The 21,161-nt window shown below is 44.5% G+C and overlaps 1 protein-coding gene across 2 annotated transcripts; it reads left to right on the top strand.

Moving 5' to 3' along the window:
• Positions 1 to 1,173: 1,173 nt before the first annotated feature.
• Positions 1,174 to 19,161, top strand: rfwd3 (ring finger and WD repeat domain 3). Of its 2 annotated transcripts, XM_078256414.1 has the most exons (13): positions 1,176 to 1,393; positions 3,615 to 3,901; positions 4,935 to 5,212; positions 5,896 to 5,951; positions 7,727 to 7,924; positions 9,117 to 9,208; positions 11,543 to 11,657; positions 11,842 to 12,094; positions 13,552 to 13,702; positions 13,946 to 14,122; positions 14,211 to 14,425; positions 16,820 to 17,034; positions 17,256 to 19,161. In XM_078256414.1, exons 2-13 carry the CDS (start codon positions 3,615 to 3,617, stop codon positions 17,397 to 17,399), a joined length of 2,181 nt encoding a protein of 726 aa, XP_078112540.1. In that variant the 5' UTR covers positions 1,176 to 1,393; the 3' UTR covers positions 17,400 to 19,161. The 2 variants fall into 2 exon arrangements, with proteins under 2 accessions (XP_078112541.1, XP_078112540.1); XM_078256415.1 differs by lacking the exons at positions 16,820 to 17,034; positions 17,256 to 19,161 and adding an exon at positions 15,849 to 16,558 and having other exon boundaries at positions 1,174 to 1,393.
• Positions 19,162 to 21,161: the final 2,000 nt, after the last annotated feature.

The following is a 21,161-nucleotide window of genomic DNA, read 5'->3' as shown; positions in this document are numbered from 1 at the left end:
CAGAGCATTTCGCTAAGAGCAAACTCAATAAAAAGCCATTTTGCCGACACTAAATATCAGACAAAAGCCAGACACTTTATCATGTTAAGTTGCTGTGAAATGTAAATTCACCTCTTCTACACAGACGGCAGAACATAACTTAATGTCGGAGCTCACCTCCGCAACGCTGTGCAATGCGAGACAATCTCGGCGCTGACCTTTTAACCTGTTTTTTTTTTTTTTACAGTCTATGCTAATAACATTACCATCGGCAAAATACCCCCGCAATTAAATCCATAGTTCAACGTTAACCGTCAAGCCACAAGTATGTTTGGAAATGAACACCTCTGCTGAAGTATTAAATTCGTTAACGATAAAAATGACGAGACGAGACAGGAACTCCATCATTAAAGCTGACGGTGGCGATATCAACATGCAATATCGTTGACGAAAAAGACAACACTAAAATGTAGTTGAACAAAAACTCTCTCCATTTGCATTGCCTTTCACCTTTTTTATTCCTCTGTCTCTCTTTCTCTCTCTCACACACACACACACACACACACACACACACACACACACACACACACACACACACACACACACACACACACACACACACACACATATGATGTTTAAATGTTAAAATATGCCTACTAAAATTAATAAACAAACTGCCAAAACTTCCTTTACTTGCCCTGTTTTTATGTTTTTTATGCTCCCTTGAAAGCAGGGGCTTTCTGTTTTTCATTTGAATTGTATTTCCATGGCTATAATATGAATGGATTATCATCACATAGCGTCATCTGCAGATGATGCACATAATCAGAAAGCAAATAAGAAAAAGTCACTGCTTGATTTGAGGGTTAATTTGTGTTAAAGTGCAATAAATGTTGGTAACCAAAAACTTCTTTGTTTTTGAATTAAGAACTTTTGTTCAAGAAGCCTTTGAAAGTCATTAATTTGGAGAAAGTTTCTCATTATTTTGACATACTAACTTGTTATTTTAAGTATCTCATTACCTAGAGATACTAAGTCATTATTTTGAGATACTAAGTCATTATTTTGAGAACGTTTTTCATTATAATAACTTGCAGAATGTTCAGATTGGCTGATATGGGCTTCCATACTCAGTAAAAATCCAAATCGCGTGTGATTCATCCTTTTTTTGTGTATGATTCATCTTGTCAACATACGATCTTCGAGGGTGACGTCGCAACAGGATGGGGCGGGTAGCGCGAACTGGCGCCGGGAGATTCGATCCCCGACCGCGGTCCTGACTGCTGGAAGTAACCCGTAAACCTCCCCTCAACCAGACCCGTTTGATTTGTGTATTTGCCGCGGAGTCATGTTGTTCCTTTGTGTGGTCCTCCGGAGCGGGATCGGCAGCTGTTAAACCTTCACCTCCATACAGGTAGGTGTCTAACGGTTAACGGTACTTCTCACCGCGCTAATGTTGCTAACGTTACAACCTGAGTCGATTAGCTAGCTAGCTAGCTAGCTAGCTAACATTAGTCGCGCTAACGAACTAACAAGCTGACTCGTTTTCTTAAACGCATTTACAGTAACAACATCGTAGTTAATACCACCATTAGCTATTCATATTTAGACTTTAATAAAAGCGTCATTTAAGGTCTTAAACGCATGTTGGCAGCCTCACAACCTCACAAATGCTAGCTAACATTAGCGTGACCTAAGTTTAGCTCAAGCGTCCGTGGTTACACGGGGATCAGAACCAACGGATAGTCGAATTATTATTATTTATTCTCTGCTATTTTATAACGTTGCATATAAACTAAGACGTTGCATCAACAACAACGTTCACTATCGTATTAACTGAATACAAGAAGCTAATGTTACTGCTGGTTTGTTTTTGCTGGGAGGCCGCTGCGATCTCGGTCTCTAGTTCGGTGTTTAGCCGCAGAAAGTAACGTTACCGCCTGGCCCCGGAGAACGCAACGGAAGATGTTTGCCATCACAGATGACAGACCGATTAATACATTTCTAAGGTAGCTATTTTATTGGACAGTTGACAAGAGACACCCTTACTTCGCGGGGCGTGTAGTCACTGCTAACTACTGCACTGCAAATCAACATAAGCTAGCTCGTTAGCACAACATGCTGGTTGTGTAACTTTTGACTTTGTGCAGCTAACGTTACCGTTAGTTTGAGCATAGTTTGGCTCCACTGGGAGAGCACGCTGTAAGGAAAAGCGGACGGAAGGTATTCGTCTGTAAAAAACTTGTTTGTTATCTCGATGTAATAGCCTCCTTACTGTCCAGTGTGCAGATATTAACCAGGTTACATTTGTCCCAGCTTCGTGAGGGTAACTTTTTACTTTCACTTAAAAAGAAAAAGGGAAAAAAAGGTGTGTCTTCAGGATTATACTACCCAGTCAAGTGACCTTAAAGTAGCTGACTTCATCAGTCCCAAAAGCAGCACTTTATCTGCACTTTTGTCAACTAGTGGAGCAGGGCTGGGTTTGGTGTTTGCCGGAAGGCTATTTGTGGCAAATGTACTAACTTTCTTAACAACTGTGTTTCACAAAATGCAAACACACATTTAATGTAATACCCTGAGTGTAAAACCCTGTAAATTACTATAAAAAATACATCAAAACACAAACTTAAAAAGCTCTTTTGTCTGCAGAATGTTTTCAAATGTTACGGCTTGCTAACCTGCGGTCCTCGGGTAAGCTCTTCTAAAGGCTGTTTTATGCTTCTGCGTCAACTCCACGCCGTAGCTACGACGTCGTGACCCTTTCGGAGTTCTGCGTCGGGGTTGCTTTGCATCGCGGTGCATTTCACCGCCGTAACACTAGGGGGTGTCGCCTGTGTCTGTGTCGCTCACCACCGAAACGGTACTCAGAATGGCAAACCGCGTAGACTGTCATCCTAAAATGTTAATCTTATTTGTTTGGCCTCTTCTTGCTTTAGATTCAGTAAAAAGTATCGAGAAATAGACACAGTGACCTAGTTACTGTAACCAGAAAATAAGTCTGAGGTTATTTGCGAGGCGTCTGCCAGCCAGTTTGTTATGTTATGTTAGCAAGCTAGCTTTAGCACAACTGCCCACAAAGTACTGCTTGCTGGCGAAGTGCTAATTTCAAAACGTTACTGACATATAGACACATATGTCTGAGTTTATTTGCGAAGCTGATGTCAGTGAACTAGCACGTTGCTACCCCCCACAGTCGGCTGCTTGAAACACCGACTATCAACACACAGGACCAGTTGACCAATCACAGTCTTTGCGGTCTGCGTCGCCTCGACGCAAAGTTACACATTTTTGCAGGTGCACGTCGAGCTACGGCGGAGGGCTCGGAGAGGGGTTCGGTGCGACGCAGAGGGGTCTGCGGGGGTACGCCGTCGATTCGACGCAGAAGCATAAATCAGCCTTACGCCTTCGTGGTCACCCCTGGCAACAAGATTTAATGAAGCTGCAGCCAGCAAAGCTGCTCCCAAGGACCTCAGGCTAAGGACAGGAACATGTGGGGTTGAGAGGTCACTAATGTAGGACGGTCCAAGACAATGGCTGGCTTTATACGTTAAAGTTGAAAACGAAGCCTCTGTCTAAAAGGTGAACAGGAATTAGGAGTCGGAGGGGGATCATTAACCATCTAACCTGCTGTGCAGATGGAGGCCATGGAGGTGGACTCCCCTGGGGAGCTGCAGGGAGGAGGTGGCAGACGGCCAGAGGTTGCTGCCGCAGCCGCGGACGCCAACGCGCCACACGTCATCTCAGACTCCGGCAGCAGCACCGAGGTGGACGAGGATGACGACGACGACAATGAGAGAGGGCAGATGGCAGCTCGTGCGCCGCCCAGGCTTCCTGCCACCTGGGCGTTCAGTCAGAGAGCGGTGAGCGGCTCTGCAGCGACGCTTTCAGCCGCTCATGGCGCACCAATCCGGAGGAGACTCAGGTACCCAGAACTAATGCACAGAGAAGCCTTGTTTTAAGGCCTTTTTACACACTGGGGGCGTGACAAATAAACCACGTACAATGCAAAATAATTGACTGAATGTTTCGCATCAAGACTGTTCATACCGGCAGCGACGTGAATTTGTGACAGTTGGGACAGAGAGACAGACAGACAGAGAAATAAAGCGATAAACGCTAGATGGAAACATTATTTGCCGAATAAATAATGAATTGCGATTAAGTTTTAGGTCATTTTATGGTTGCAACCCGCCACAAAACGAAGAAGTTTTAGTTCATTTCCGCCCAGTATTTCCACTCTGTTTGCACACATGGCGGGGGTCAACGAAGACGGATGGAAGTGGACCAACGAGGAGACGAGAGACTTTTTTTTTTTTTTTTTTAATTTACGAGCAAAATATAACGCTGTCGTTCCCACACCACAGGCCGCCTCCGCTGTCGTCGGGCATTTACGTGCATCTGCATCATCACAGCGACGTGTTGATGGCGTCGTCGTTTTCTTATTATAGCTCGATATGTCGCTATCAGCCGGCACATGAGCTCTATTACAACTTGTGCAGTATTGATCATGTGTTGGTAGATGGAGCGATCCAGTTTGTCTAGCAAAACTTTGTTCCCAAATGTTTGCTTGACTGTCGTGCGATTCAGTGCGAAAATGAACGGAAACACCTTAAAATGTCTCAAATCAATTCCATATACCAATCTGACCGCAAAACAGAACATGACGTCATTACCTAACAGGTTTCTATTAGCTTTAAAGCCGTTGGATGGAAACACACTTTCACCAGCTTTATTCGCATGAGTTTTTTTTACCGAACTTCAGATAATTCGATTGACCCGTGGATGGAAACTTAGCTTGTGTCTTAGTGGCCGCATCTAAATAGTTCTTTAAACGAAGCTCTGTTCGGCAGTATGTTTCTGCACAGGGTTCAGACCCTCCAGTCTCCTCTCAGCAGCTGTGTTTTGTCCGAAAGTCGAGCGTCTTGCTGAGATGTTAAACCCGTGTGCTGCTGCAGGCAGGGCCTCCGGGTGCACTACCCCAGCCAGACTGCGGCGCCCTCCAGAGGCTTTCCCGACTTCCTGCTCCGAGCGCCAGCCGCCAGCGTGGCTCAGCCGGAGTCCGGCAGCACCACCGAGGTCAGCGAGTCTGACGACGACGACGAGGAGGAAGAGGAGGGGGGCAACAGAGAAGCCACGGCTGCTGCTCCGGAGCCCGTCGTCCCGGCGCCACCTGCTACTCCTCGCCTCAGCGCCTCCGTCCAACACGCACAACCACAGGAAGCTGGTCCAACCAGTGAGTCTGACCAGCACAACTACTTTATGTCTAGAGCTGCAAAGATGAATCCATTAGTTGTCAACTATGACATCAATTGCCAACTATTTTGATAACTAGTAATTAGCATGGGCCATTATTTTAATGAAAGAAAGTAAAACTTCTCTGATTGCAGACATTTGAGGAAGTCATCTTGGGCTTTTAGAAACTGATCCACATTTTACACCATTTTCTAAAATGTTATAGATAACCCAGAATCAGATTTACTGGCCAAGTAGACTTTGACTTTGGTGTTTACCCTCTATACATTCAACAAATAGACATGTATTAGTAACATACTATACAAAAGAGACAAAAATATACATATAGGCACATATCAACATAATATACAAAAATACAAATAAGACATAATATCAAGACAAGTCCACATGGAGTGGGATGTAAAGTGCAAAAAGTCATAGTGCAAAGAAGTGTGCAAGATGCATATTGGAATGATAAGTATGTAATGTGTAGAGAAGTGGGTGAGTGGCCAAAGTGGGGATGACCCCACTTATCCGTTCAGTAGAGTGACGGCAGTGGGAAAGAAGCTGTAACTAATCCATTAATCCGCCGTTGACTGGTTTCCACCGACCAATGCGGAGTCTGTGTTCTGTTGTCAGAGTCCAGTTTAATTTTCTTTTCTTTTTCTTTCCGTCTTTGTTCAGACTCCGGTTCAGCTGCAGACGGTGAGAGGACAGAAACGTCCAATCAGAACGTCCAGGTAGCATTCAAACCTTTTCCATCCCTCTTCTTCCTGCAACCAGGTGTCCTCCTTGTGTTCTGCATTTCACAGACGACATATTTTGCCAGAGCTAATTTTAAATAATAGTCATTAAACAGAGAGCTAACGGTGTTACTCCGTATATTTTATATCCACTCCCGTCACTTAGCTTGTTCTCCATCATCGTCTGTTAGTTTAAAGAGTTTGTTGTCTAACTTTGGTACAAATACAGGCTGCCATCGCCTGACCACACAGTGTCAAAAAAATAATTTCAGTGAGACCACTGCATTTCTTTTTTGATAACCAGTAATTGGGTCATTTTTTTATCAGACTTCTCTGATTCCAGCATGTTAAATGTGAATATTGTTCTAGTTTCTTCTCTCCTCTGGGACAGTAAACTGAATATCTTTGAGTTGGGGACAAAACGAGACATGAGTGTCTGTCGCGATATGTGGCACCCTTTCGTGATGTATTTATTGCGCCCGTTGATATGGCGATAACGATAAAAAACGATATATTGTGCAGCCCTAATGGGAAGCACCAGAGGCCCCATTATACAATATCATCCCGATTCTTAATGCCACAATATGGTGTTTAGAGCTGTCAGTCTTCCTTATTTTTTTTTTTTTTTTATATTCGAATAATATTCTAATATTTAATGCTCAAATGCAGCCTGTTATTAATACGTCCTACACTACTCAGGCTTATGCATCGTCAATGCCACTATAAGCCTGTGGTTGTTGTTACACGTTCTGTCCACTAGAGGGACTTCCAACGTCAGCCTGGCCTTGAAGGGGACCTACGTCATGGCGCATTGCATTTCTGGCACGCCGCTCTCTGTTTACATTAATTTTCCACCACGCGCACACAGCGACAAACACAAATCAACAGAGAACTCTGTAATGAAACGTTATCTAACGAGTGTATTGATGCGGCTCTGTTGTAAAGGCTAACGGTGCCCGGTTAGCACAATGACCTCATGTTAGAAAGCACAGCCGAAACCATTTGTCATAAACTAATTAACAATAGTGTTAGCCATGATGCTAACGGCATTGATAACTAAGCCAAACGGTGCTGTCACTACTGTTTTAGTGATTTAAAAGCAACCTGTTTCTTGCAGATTGTCACGTTACTGAGAATCCAGCTGTTAGAAGGTAATATATGAAGTTGATGCTAACTCTATCAGCTGTAGGGTAGCTAACAATAACTTTAGCTGTCTCCAAGGAGCTCCCAGCTAAGCTCCTATAACTCGCGACGCAGTTAGGAAACCAGAACGAGGTAACTAATGATAACGTTAGCATTTTGGCTCGGTGGATGTCGATTTTAAAGTCATGTTAAAACTATTTCCCATCCTCCTCCTGATTTCCAGCCGCAGCCTGTCACATCCCCCTGTGCTAACGTTACTCGGTACGTAACGTTAGCTCACAATGCCTTGTGTGTGTCACTCTCGTAACTTATTGTTCATCAGACGTGACATGAGAAGGGGGAGATTAGCTAACGTTAGCCAACCTATTTATTAAAAAAAAAAAAAAATCACATTTCAATAGTAATTTCAGCATTCGAATAGTATTTTTTTTTTTACTATTCTAATTATATTTGACTTTAGGAATATGTTCCAACAGCCCTAATGGTGTTATTACGATTTTAAACATGTTGTAATGTTTTGCCATATATTGCAATTTATTCCTCTTTTTTTCTTCTAATTACGTCCCTGAAGGAAAGCTTTGTCAACATCTGTTTTTATCTAAAAACTCTCATCGTGTCCCCCCCACTAGCCGGTCCCTGCGGTCTCGGCTTCTGCCAAGCCACCGCAGGCCGAAGAGGGCGAAGGCGACATCTGCTCCATCTGCTTCGAGGCGTGGACGACGGCGGGCGAGCACCGGCTGTCGGCTCTGCGCTGTGGACACCTCTTCGGCTTCACCTGCATCCAGCGCTGGCTGAAAGCTCAGGGCCCGGCCGCCAAGTGTCCACAGGTCGGTCTCGCCACTGTGTTTGAACAGGGAGTTGTAACGGTCTTTTTATAGGGGTGGGGGAAAACATTGAAAACCGTATGTATTGTGACTTTTTTTTTTGGCGACGATTCCTTTCCCTGGAATCGATATGTTTTATGAAATCATATCCGTTTCCAGCAAAAACAGAGCGAAAGCAGAAAATGCAGACGTTATGGTCTTCTCTACAAATGAAATAAATGTCAGACTGAGTGACAAGTGAGGGCCCTATCTTGCACCTGGCACAGTGCAAAGCCCGACACCAGTGTCTTTGCTAGTTTAAGACCGACGCAGTTGTCAGTTTCCCGTCCAGCGCCCACGTCGTTTAAATAGAAAATGCACCTGAATGTGTGTTCAGGTGCATTCTGGGCGTGCTGGTCTTACAGGGAGGTGTGTTCAGGTGCATTCTGGGCGTGCTGGTCTTACAGGGAGGTGTGTTCAGGTGCATTCTGGGCGTGCTGGTCTTACAGGGAGGTGTGTTCAGGTGCATTCTGGGCGTGCTGGTCTTACAGGGAGGTGTGTTCAGGTGCATTCTGGGCGTGCTGGTCTTACAGGGAGGTGTGTTCAGGTTCATTCTGGGCGTATTGTTATCTTGAGGCAGTGGGAAGTGATCGCGCCAAAAACAAAAACCTGGTCTAAAGTCAATAACGCAGCATTTCATTGTTATTTTAACAGCAAATTAGTAAAATGCGCCTAGGTATTATGCACAGCGTGCACACACTATGCTTGTTACACACACAGGGACGCACAGCAGCACACACACATTCAGAAGATTAAAAATATTACGGTGCAAATCCTCCATCATAACAGCAATGCTCCAAGGTCCAAACACGCCTGGCTTTTAAAGGGAATGGGAGATGATCTCTGATTGGTTTGTTGCATGTTACGCCCAAAACACACCTCTGATTAATGAAGACACTAAGTACAACCCTTTAGAACCACGCGCCTGGCGCACGGACCTTAGGACACGCCCTAAACGCACCTGGGCCAGGCGCTTCACGCCGTGCGCTTAGATCGTTAAAATAGGGCCTTCAATGTGCATTCTTCAATTACTTCTTTAGAAATGTCCCATGATATTTTGTATAAGTGTGTGTGTGTGTGTGTGTGTGTGTATTATTCAACTTTTGTTTTTGTTAAAGAAAGAAAGAAAAGTAAAATAAAATATGTTTTTCTTTAGTGCAACAAGAAAGCGAAGCGTTCCGACATCGTTCTGCTGTACGCTCCGAAGCTGAGAGCACTCGACAACTCTGAGCAGGAGAGCTTAAAGAAGTGAGTGATTACATGTCATTTAGCTGACGCTTTTTTTCCAAAGCCACTTCCAATTGCTATATATATGTCGCACGCCTCTGGAGCAACTAGGGGTTAAGTGTCTCGGTTGATGTATCGCAGTGGGAATCGAACCCGGGTCTCCCACACCAAAGGCATGTGACACATCCACTGCACCATCACCACCCGCAGCGATGCTGCCAACACCCCCGATCTGTAGGCAAGGCAAGGCAGCTTTATTTGTGTAGCACATTTCAGGGCAATTGAAAGTGTGGACCAAACGACAAGTCGATCCGGACCCTGCCCGCCTTCTAAATACAAACCGTATAACGTGTGAAGCTTTCTATTTTAAAATACATTTTAAACTGATCAGTACGTTGTTAGTGAATAAGTCCAGGCAGTGGTATCGCTACAGAAGTAAAACCAAGAACTGAACTTGAATGTACAGTGGTGTGAAAAAGTGTTTGCCCCCCTTCCTCATTTCCTGTTCCTTTGCATGTTTGTCACACTTAAGTGTTTCGAACATCAAACCAATTTAAACAATAGTCAAGGACAACACAAGTAAACACAAAATGCAATTTGTAAATGAAGGTGTTAATTATTAAAGGTGAAAAAAAATCCAAACCATCATGGCCCTGTGTGAAAAAGTGATTGCCCCCTAAACCTAATAACTGGTTGGGCCACCCTTAGCAGCAACAACTGCAACCAAGCGTTTGCGATAACGTGCAATGAGGCTTTTACAGCGTCCTGGAGGAATTTTGGCCCACTCATCTTTGCAGAATTGTCCTAATTCAGTTACATTAGAGGGTTTTCGAGCATGAGCGGCCTTTTTAAGGTCATACCACAACATCTCAATAGGATTCAGGTCAGGACTTTGGCTAGGCCACTCCAAAGTCTTCATTTAGTTTTTCTTCAGCCATTCGGTGGTGGACTTGCTGGTGTGTTTAGGATCATTGTCCTGCTGCAGAACCCAAGTTCGTTTCAGCTTGAGTACACGAACAGATGGTCGGACATTCTCCTTCAGGATCTCTTGGTAGACAGCAGAATTCATAGTTCCTTTTATCACGGCAAGTCTTCCAGGTCCTGAAGCAGCAAAACAGCCCCAGACCATCACACTACCACCACCATATTTTACAGTTGGTATAATGTTCTTTTTATGAAATGCAGTGTTCCTTCTCGCCAGATATACTTGGACACACACCTTCCAAAGAGTTCCACTTTTGTCTCATCGGTCCACAGAATGTTGTCCCAAAAGTCTTGGGGATCATCAAGATGTGTTCTGGAGAAATTGAGACAAGCTTTGATGTTCTTTTTGCTCAGCAGTGGTTTTCTCCTTGGAACTCTGCCATGCAGGCCATTTTTGCCCAGTCTTTTCCTGATGGTGGAGGCATGAACGCTGACCTTAACTGAGGCAAGTGAGGCCTGCAGTTCTTTGGGACGTTGTTGTGGGGTCTTTTGTGACCTCTTGGATGAGTCGTCGCTGCGCTCTTGGGGGTAATTTTGGGCGGCCGGCCACTCCTGGGAAGGTTCACCACTGTTCCATGTCTTCGCCATTTGTGGATAATGGCTCTCACTGTGGTTCGCTGGATTCCCAAAGCTTTGGAAATGGCTTTATAACCCTTTCCAGACTGATAGATCTCAATTACTTTCTTTCTCAATTGTTCCTGAATTTCTTTGGGTCTCGGCATGATGTGTAGCTTTTAAGGATCTTCTGGTGGACCTTACTGTGTCAAGCAGCTCCTATTTAAGTGATGCCTTGATTGTGAACAGGTGTGGCAATAATCAGGCCTGGGTGTGGCTAGAGAAATTGAACTCAGGTGTGGACAACCACAGTTATAGTATGTTTTAACAAGGGGGGCAATCACTTTTTTCACACAGGGCCATGATGGTTTGGATTTTTTTTCTCCTTTAATAATAAACACCTTCATTTACAAATTGCATTTTGTGTTTACTTGTGTTGTCCTTGACTTTTGTTTAAATTGGTTTGATGTTCGAAACACTTAAGTGTGACAAACATGCAAGGAACAGGAAATGAGGAAGGGGGCAAACACTTTTTCACACCACTGTATGTTGCTTAAAAGATATTAGTAAGTTTAACTGTTTCTGTTATCGCCAATCGTTCCGACACATGACCTTAAAAAACATTCAGATGCGGACGTTTGAGTATTACGTTTGAGAACCCTTGATATAAAAGAGTGTGTGTGTGTGTTTGTCTCTCTGTGTGTTTGTCTCTCTGTGTGTGTGTGTGTGTCTCTGTCGGTGTGTTTCTGTCTGTGTGTTTGTGTGGCTCCGTCTGTGTGTTTGTGTGTGTTTTTCTGTGTGTGTGTGTGTGTCTAGGTCTCTGGAGCAGGAACAGTCTCTGAGGAGGAAGGCTGAACTGGAATCAGCTCAGTACAAACTGAAGCTGCAGGTTGTCACCAACAAATACGGACAAGCACAACAAGAGCTGCAGGTATCGTTTGCGTAAATAAAATGATTGAAAGAAAGTAAAATGCAGGATTAATTAAACTGGCACATTCTGGACTCTGTAGTCCAACAACTAGATGTCATCCACATCATTTTCCTTTTCACGGAAACGTCTTCTTGGTTAAAAAACAAACAAACGTCCCTCTCTTTCTCTCTGTGTCTCTGTGAAGGAGCTGAGGGCTCTGATGGCTCAGGCTGGCAGAAGCTCAGTCCCGTCCTCATCGTCCTCCTCTTCCTCCTTTGCGTCCACCTCGCTCCTCCTCGGCCTGTCCCAGAGGGCGGACGGCTCCAGGATGGCCCAGTACAGTTTCTCCAAGGCGGTGCTGGTGTCCCAGGCTGGAAGCTGCCGGGTTCTATCCTACTGCGAACCTCTGAGCTGCCTGCTGGCCTCGCAGCCGTCCCCGCACTCCACTCTGGTGCCCGGTGAGACGCCCTTACTTCTTCTTCGTGACCCATTAAAAGATGACAGTATTGTTTATCGTTATTGTTCCAGATAGCTATGAAACTTATTCAGCTTATACTTGTTCTTCAGAGACAAAGAGATGTTGAACCCCAAAGACCTTTGCTGTAGTGCCATGCTACAAAAGGACTTCAGGGTTATCCCTGGGTTGTTAGCCCTTCTGCACGCTGCCTGAGTGGCGTGAGTCTGGTGTTTCTGTTGCGTGGCGGCTGCGTGTCAGCTGCGTGGCGTTTTCTATGTCTTTGCACACCAGAAACATGTCTGACGTGGCGCTGCTGCTAGCCTTGTCTGTACACATGTATGTTTCCCATTTACTGCACTCAAGCAGTAGTACTTCATGTTAAACATAAATATAGGCTGATTTGATTACAGCAAAGACAACGTTGGCAGTATTGACAGCAAAATAGGCTACAGAATATTTTGTTCTGTTCATTATTTTTTTATTTTTTTTTAATTACATTTATATCTTCATTCATGTCAAAACCTCGAGACTTTCAAACATCAACATGTCATTTATTAATATGTATTTGTGTCAAAATGACACACAAACATCTTTTCCTATTCTATTTTGCCTGGAAATGCTTCCAACACGCTTGCGTGTCGCTTAAAAAATAGGCGTCGGTTCGATTTCTAGCATGCACGTGTTTTCGTGCGTTCCGGGCCCTGAGACGTGCGTGTCACGCAGGCAGTTTGCACAATCTGTTAACATTGGAGCCGAACTAAAAACGGACACGCCACGCAGCTGACACGCTCATGCAACACGCAGCCAGTGTGCAGGAGCCCTTAGAGCACCACGGTGCAAATGACTGCATACGGCAATTATTTGCATCAAGGTCGGTTGTTGTCGGTTGCAGCTGGGGAGAGATGGATAAAGATGAAACTTGGAGGAGAAGCCTGTCGCTGAAATGAGAATAGCTGGTCCGCCAGACTGTGCGTGCGTGGCTCTGTTTGTGCCGCTGTGTACGTGAAGACAATGAGCTGATCTGGTCCAGATGCTACGCGTTGTTTATACGGCCATACGGTTGCCTATAATGGCTGGGAAAGCCCCAGACTTTAAACGCCACAAAACACCCAGACAGATTAGATTAGAAAACCCAGACAATAGTAGACTTCCTTCTCGGGCCAACCTCTAGCTCACCCAGTAAGAGCGTGCGCCCCATGTAGGCTGAGGCCTTTGCAGCGGCCCGGGTTTGAATCTGACCTGCAGCCCTTTGCTGCGTGTCACCCCCCATCTCTCTCCCACCTTTCCTGTCTATCCACTGTCACTCTGAAATAAAGGGAAAAAAGCCCCCCAAAAAAAAAAAAAAAAAAGCCTTCCTTCTCTCTGCTTTGTGACATTTGACAGTGACACGGGTCTTTCTGTCCTTCACTTAATGTGGTTCCCACTCTCACTGGCCCCCCTTCCTGTCTCCTCCGTCAGGTTGCGGGGTGAAGAAGGTGAGCGTGGTCAACATGAAGGCGAGTCAGTACGTTCCCATCCACAGTAAACAGATCCGAGGTCTGTCCTTCAACAGGCAGAACGACAGTCTGCTGCTGTCTGCCGCTCTGGACAACACCATCAAACTCACCAGGTACTCACACACACACACACACACACACACACACACACACACACACACACACAGAGACCGAGACAGACACACACACTGACTGAGACACAGACACGCACGCGCACACACACACACACACACACCCCCAGAGACAGACACACACACATACATTACAGGAGTTTTTTCTATAGTATTGGATGTGATTTCTCCTCTCTCTGGAGTGATGTAATCATGTACTAAACGGACTGACTGTGTGTGTTGCAGTCTGCTGACCAACACAGTGGTTCAGACCTATAACGCAGGGAAACCCGTGTGGAGCTGCTGCTGGTGTTTAGACAACAGTAACTACGTCTACGCAGGTCTGAGCAACGGCTCGGTGCTCATCTACGACACGAGAGACACCAGCACGCACGTCCAGGAGCTGCAGCCGCTACGCTCCAGGTACGCCTCAGCCGCTGCTGCCCAGACTGTACGAGTGAAGCCAGAAACACCTGAAAGCTCTACCGTGTCTAACTCCTGACGTTCCCAGGTGTCCGGTGGCGTCTCTGTGCTATGTCCCGCGGGCGGCGTCCAGCTCCTTCCCTTGTGGTGGCCTGATCGCGGGCTCTCTGGAGGGCGGCTGCTTCTGGGAGCAGGTCAACGAGACCACATACAGGCCGCACGTCCTGCCACTGGAGAGCGCCGGCTGCACCGACATCCAGGTGGAGACGGAGAGCCGACACTGTCTGGTCACCTACAGGCCAGGTGTGTGCAATGATTTCTGAGCATAAACATAGTGAAGGTTGTCTATTTTTTTTACATTTTCCTATGAAAACAACAGACTCATGTGCACAAAGGACTTATAATAAAAATAATAATAATGTTAGTTTATTATATAGCACCTTTTTACAAAGTCACAAGGGCTTCAGATGATAAAATTGGCAAGCAAAAAAAGAAATAAAATACCAATGGAAATAAAAATGTAAAAGACTTAAAAACACAAAATGAGACAGGAGAAGAAGGCCAGTTTAGTTTAAAGGTCCTATGGCATGAATATTTTACTTTATGAGGTTTTTTAACATTAATATGAGTTCCCCCAGCCTGCCTATGGTCCCCCAGTGGCTAGAAATGGTGATAGATGTAAACCGAGCCCTGGGTATCCTGCTCTGCCTTTTGAAAAAATGAAAGCTCAGATGGGCCGATCTGGAATCTTCCCTTTATGACGTCATAAGGGGAAAGGTTACCTCCCCTTTCTCTGCTTTGCTCGCCCAGAGAGTTTGGCCCCCCCATGAGAGAGAGAGAGACATCATGGCTTGAAAACAAGCAGAGTGGCAGTTGGTCAAGACCACACCCCCACCCTCCACCTAACCCCCCCCCCTCTCTCCTCCTCAATAGCATTTAAAGCTACAGACACAGAAATGGCACATCCTAAGGAAAGCTCATTGTGGGACTGGCTCTAGTGGCTGTAATTCTGCACCAAGGCTGAATTTAGGGAAAGAGACTTCAGATACAGTATTAGTGGACCACTAAGGTCTATATAAAAGAGACTTCAGATACAGTATTAGGGGACCACTAAGGCCTATATAAAAGAGACTTCAGATACAGTATTAGGAGACCACTAAGGTCTATATAAAAGAGACTTCAGATACAGTATTAGTGGACCACTAAGGTCTATATAAAAGAGACTTCAGATACAGTATTAGGGGACCACTAAGGCCTATATAAAAGAGACTTCAGATACAGTATTAGGAGACCACTAAGGTCTATATAAAAGAGACTTCAGATACAGTATTAGGGGACCACTAAGGCCTATATAAAAGAGACTTCAGATACAGTATTAGGGGACCACTAAGGTTGATAAGAAAGGATCCAAAGAGCACCATGTCATGGGACTTTTAAACAGTGATAATCACAGCTGAGTGTTTAGCTGAGACGTCTTTAGCAGGAAAAATGCTGATTACATAAAAGAAAATTGCTGCGAGCTCTCATCAAAAAGAACTGGACCTGAACAAGATCTGCACAGCCACACAAAAACATATACAGAACCACTGCTAAACAAAGCTCAGCTGTTCCCAAATGATTTCTGATCATCTGAAATGTAAACATCGTGGAGGTCGGGTCTATTTTTTTTACATTTTCTTTTTTTTTCCAATGAAAACAACCGACTCTGTAATGAAAATAATCCCAGCGAGCGTCACGCTGAGACGACCGTAGCAGGAGAAGTGCTGATTCACGAGCAGCTTGCTGAGTGAGGAAGAGTGTAAACACAGGAAAACTCCAAGGTGATACTAACACATCTGCCACTCTGTGAAGAACACGCAGATGCAACTTGGCAACTATGGACGTTCAGCAGACTGCAGGGACTTTTCAAGGTTTTGTTTCAGTAATTGAAACCAACAGATTCTCTGTATGTGTTTAACACTTTATTTTTGCCGTTTATTCTGTGGTGAAACACTTTCTGCAGTTTACTGTGTGGAAGACTGAATCGTGTCACGCCGTTTAGGGCTGCACAATATGAGGAAAATGTGCGATAATGTTGAATATTGCGATAACGATATTACTGAAGATTATTTTTTGGGGCATTTCCCCCTTCCATCACTGGGACAGCCCAGACACAAAAGGGGAGAGAGGGGGGGAAGGCATTCAGGAAACCGCCGCAGGTCGGAACCGAACCCTGGGCCTCTGCGGTGAGGAACAAACCCCTCCAAATGGGCCAACCGGGCGTCCAATAAATATGTTTTAAAGCGAGCTCAGTTCTGCTGCGTTCAAATTTTCTTTGAACTAACATGGAAAAATCTCTGAGTGTCTTTCCCGATGTGTCGCAGCCTTTCGTGTATGTACGTATATTGTGCCAGTTGATATTGTGATGACGATTAAAAAAAAAAAGAAAAAAAACAATATATTGGGCAGCCCTAATGCAGTTTCACTTAAACTATGTCTGAAATGTCCGTCTTTTAATCGTGTGTTTGCATGCAGATTATTTTCGCTGTATTCAGTCACTGCAACAGGACAGAACAACCAAGACATCGAGCATTTACAACAGCAGAGTCAAAAGATGTTTCAGACGAGGACTCGGTCTGGATCGATACGGTCTGAGAGCAGGACAGAAACGTGTTTATGTGAATGTCTCTTCCCGCCCCCCCCCCGTCTCTCCCGCAGGCCGCTCCAACCCGTCCCTGCGCTGCGTCCTGATGGCGCTGAACAGGACGCCTCAGCAGGACTCCAGTCAGCTACCCAGCTGCTCCTGCGCTCCGGTGCAGACGTTCAGCGCCGGCTCGTCCTGCAAACTGCTCACCAAGAACGCCGTTTTCAAGAGACCGGACGGAGGTGGGATGCTGGTCTGCGCTGGGGACGAGGCCTCCAACTCCACCATGGTCAGTCTTTAATTGTAATTGTGAGATATGTGATGCTTGCATATATACATGTCATGTAATCTTAAAGAGCCCAAAGCTACCAAGTACATTAAAAAAAAATATTTTATTGAGGTGTTTTATTTAATTTGAAAGAGCCAAAAGTTGTCATGGAAACAGTCTCTCCCATCATCCTCTTCTTCTTTCTCATCTTCTTTTGACCCTTTTTATGTTCCGTTCCTCAGGTGTGGGACGCCGGCAGTGGCTCTCTGCTCCAGAAACTTCCGGCCGACCTCCCGGTGTTGGACATAAGCCCGTTCTCGGTGAACGGCGAGCACTTCCTGGCCTCGCTCACCGAGAAGATGCTGAAGCTCTACAGGTGGGAGTGAACGGGACGGACTTCACAGACTTAGGAAATTACAAAAAAACACACAAACTCGGTCCCAGAGTGCGAGGACATGACGCAGTCTGTGTGCAACTGTGGAAAAATCCAAAAAGCTGCTCAACCTTTATATGTTTACACACTCAAAAAAAAACCTGGATCGACCCGATGAAACATTTATGGTTTATTCTTCTTTTAAAAAAAAAAAATAACATCTACGTTACTGAACATTTGGTGACCGTTGGCCTGCACAGAAAGCCAAATGAAGCCAGCGGTGTGTGATACCTGGACAGATACACACTGAGAGAAACGTTTCTCCCTTAAAGCCGAAAGATTGTCGATCGAGTCCTTTTCGTGTTCGCATCTTCTTGTTCTCGGCTGCTAAAGTAGAAGCGTTGAAGGCTCGACTGAGTCAACAGAAGGTGGTTTTCTCTCCTGTGTTTTAAGTCTGACGGAGGTGATACGTTGTCACCGTTTTCTTCAACCAGTCCTGCAGTTAAGGGGCGTGTGTGTGTGGCTCTTCAACTGCAAATCATGCACACTTTATTTTTATGACCATTTTCAGGCTGTTTAGATTCATCATGTATTTTTCCTACATTCTCACGCAGCCATTTACTCCCATCCATCCATCATTTCTGTATAGTATGAAAATGAAAATCAATCCATCGACGTCAACATCGGGTCAGAGTTGCAACCAACTTATTTTTATTATCATTTATCCTACTGATTATCTTCTATTATCTGACGAATTGTTTGGTCTGTAAAATGTGAGAACATAGTGAAAAATAGCCGGAGTGACGTCTTCAGATTGCTTGCTACACAACAGTTAACCAACAGTCAAAAAACAGAAGATATTCAGTTTAACACAACAACAAAATACAGAAGATATTCAGTTTGTGAACACAAAAGACAAAGAAAAGCAGAAAGTTGTCACATTTCAGGAGCTCGGCTCATCAAACATTCCTCTTTTTGCTTCAAATATTTGACTTAAATGATGGATCGATTATCAAAATAGTTGTTTAATAATGAAAATCTCTAATCAAGTCTGCATTTATTTTTGTAACTTCTACGTTATTTTGTGGTAATGCAGCAAGCACAGATTAATTAGAGCCTGACTTATCTATTGGCAGTACTGATATCTGACGATTGTTATATAATCGCACATCATCAGCGTATAAGTCGTTCAGTAGAAATGACAGAAGTGTTTATCATTTAGAAACAGGATCTCCTTTATTGTCCACCAGGGAGCAGTTGTCACCGCAGCATCTGCAAAATATTCAGTACAATTCTTTATTAATCAAGTTTAAGAGATGTATAGAGAGGCGATGTCCCTCCCCTTCCGGGGGACCTCATGGGACCTTAATTCGGAAAAAATATGAACAGTAGTGAACGGGGAGAGACACATTCTTTTTTTGATCCCGTTTGAATTGAGCCATGGATTACACAGATGATGTTCTTCAATTTAAAAGATATTTTTTGAACTGACGAAAGTCTGTTTATCGTAGATTTGTGGTAGGACCACTTAGTTATGTGTGAAACCGTTCGGTAAACTACATCTCTCTTCTCGCGCAATTTACGTCACCTCGCTTGATGCTCAGCTTGCTCGCTCGCTAGCTAGCGGGGCTGCACGATATGAGGAAAATATGCGATAAGGTTGTTGAATGTCGCGATAACGATATTTCTTGCTATAAACATATTAACGTGTATTTAAAACAAACTAAAGGAAATGATGTCCAACATTATTTTATTGAACAGATTTAACATTGAATTGAATATAAAAGTTTCTTTTTCTGTAATTTTCTGCTGATATAACACAAAAAATCTCGGTGTTCTCTATGTGTCTATATGTCGCAGCCTTTCGCGATGTTTATTGCGGAAGTTGATATTGCGATATTGATAAAAAAACAAACAAAAAAACACTATATTGTGCAGCCCTACTAGCTAACTAGCTAGCTAGCTTAGCGCCGTTCCACAACACGTGTAACGTTATCGTACCTGATGTGTTTTATCCAGTGAAGTTTTTCAGCAGAGAAGCGAAAGAGTGAGCGAGATCTGTTGCTCGCGTGAGTAACGTCACACATCCCGGTACGACGCACACAAACGCCGTCGCTTCATCGAGACGCCACTCAGAGACTTTGAAGTGTGACAGTCTTTCCGATTACGTATCCGTCTTATACTTCAACAGTTTAACAATAAACTGAGCCTTCTTGACACGCAAAATGATCTTTTAAACTGACGAACACCATAATGTGTAATCCATGGCTCAATTCAAACGGGATCAACTAAATTATTTGTCTCTCCCCCCGTTCACTATCATGTATATTTTTTGAAGAATTAAGGTCCCGTATGCGGTCCACCGGAAGGGGAGGGACTTCGCCTCTCTTTCTATCTCTCTCGATCTCTCCTTGAAACGTTAATGTAACCACATTTTCAAACTATACAGAAATGAAAAAGAAACTTAACGGCTGCCTGGAGAAAGTAGGAAAGAAAGCGTCGGCATTTCTTTGCGGTGATGTAAAGGACGGATGATTTGTAGTAAAAGAGCAAATTCATGTCCTCTGAAGTAACTGGTTCCACAGCTTAAAGGAGCATTACCACTGGTTTAACTACAGCTGGTTTGTGTTGTACATCACTGCTGATTCATTTTCCAAATCATATCTATAATCATATTTTGACATTGTTTTCCCAGCCAGTTTATTTGACATTTGAAGGGCTCTGACGGCCGGTTGATTACAGCCAAACGTTGCTCTGCTTCTTGGTTGTTTTGGTGAAAAGTTTGCTTTTGTTGCGAGCAGGAAGTTCATTAAAAACATTCAGTTGCTTTGTAGTTTGAGATGAAGGTGCAGAACAGAGACTACTTCAATGCAAAGACGACAACAAATATTTGTTTACGTTCTTTCAACCTGTTCTCACTCCCAACTCGTAAAATACAGACGCTTGATCAGCGGCTCTCAGCGACGGATACGACGCAGAAATCCCCCTTCAGAGTCTGTTTGGAACGCACCGGGCAGAGTTGCAGCTCCGCGGCGCTGTAAGATGACGTAGTATTAAGAGAGACAACGGTAGTGAGTCGTATGGAAGACTGGAATTCGGCTTAGGGAGGCTGGTTTGGGTGGTGGAGGAAGGGTCAAACAACACTGGACTATCACCCAGGAGACCGGGATTCGTGTCCCGCGTGTCACTGGTACGTTCATTTTATAACTCCACCCACAAGCTTTTTTTTTTTACCTAAACCCAACTGTCCCGTTCTTCTTTATCTAAACCCAACTGTCCCGTTCTTCTTTACCTAAACCCAACTGTCCCGTTCTTCTTTACCTAAACCCAACTGTCCCGTTCTTCTTTTCCTAAACCCAACTGTCCCGTTCTTCTTTTCCTAAACCCAACTGTCGTTCTTCTTTACCTAAACCCAACTGTCCCGTTCTTCTTTTCCTAAACCCAACTGTCCGTTCTTCTTTACCTAAACCCAACTGTCCCGTTCTTCTTTTCCTAAACCCAACTGTCCCGTTCTTCTTTTTCCTAAACCCAACTGTCCCGTTCTTCTTTACCTAAACCCAACTGTCCCGTTCTTCTTTACCTAAACCCAACTGTCCCGTTCTTCTTTACCTAAACCCAACTGTCCCGTTCTTCTTTACCTAAACCCAACTGTCCCGTTCTTCTTTTCCTAAACCCAACTGTCCCGTTCTTCTTTTCCTAAACCCAACTGTCCCGTTCTTCTTTTCCTAAACCCGTTCTTGTCCCGCGTGTCACGTAAACGTACCACCCACCATCT

This window comes from Sander vitreus, chromosome 8 (genome assembly GCF_031162955.1).
Source record: "Sander vitreus isolate 19-12246 chromosome 8, sanVit1, whole genome shotgun sequence".
Lineage (NCBI taxonomy): Eukaryota > Metazoa > Chordata > Actinopteri > Perciformes > Percidae > Sander > Sander vitreus.
Note: the sequence above shows the minus strand (reverse complement) of the source record. Positions and strands in the feature narration are given on the sequence as shown.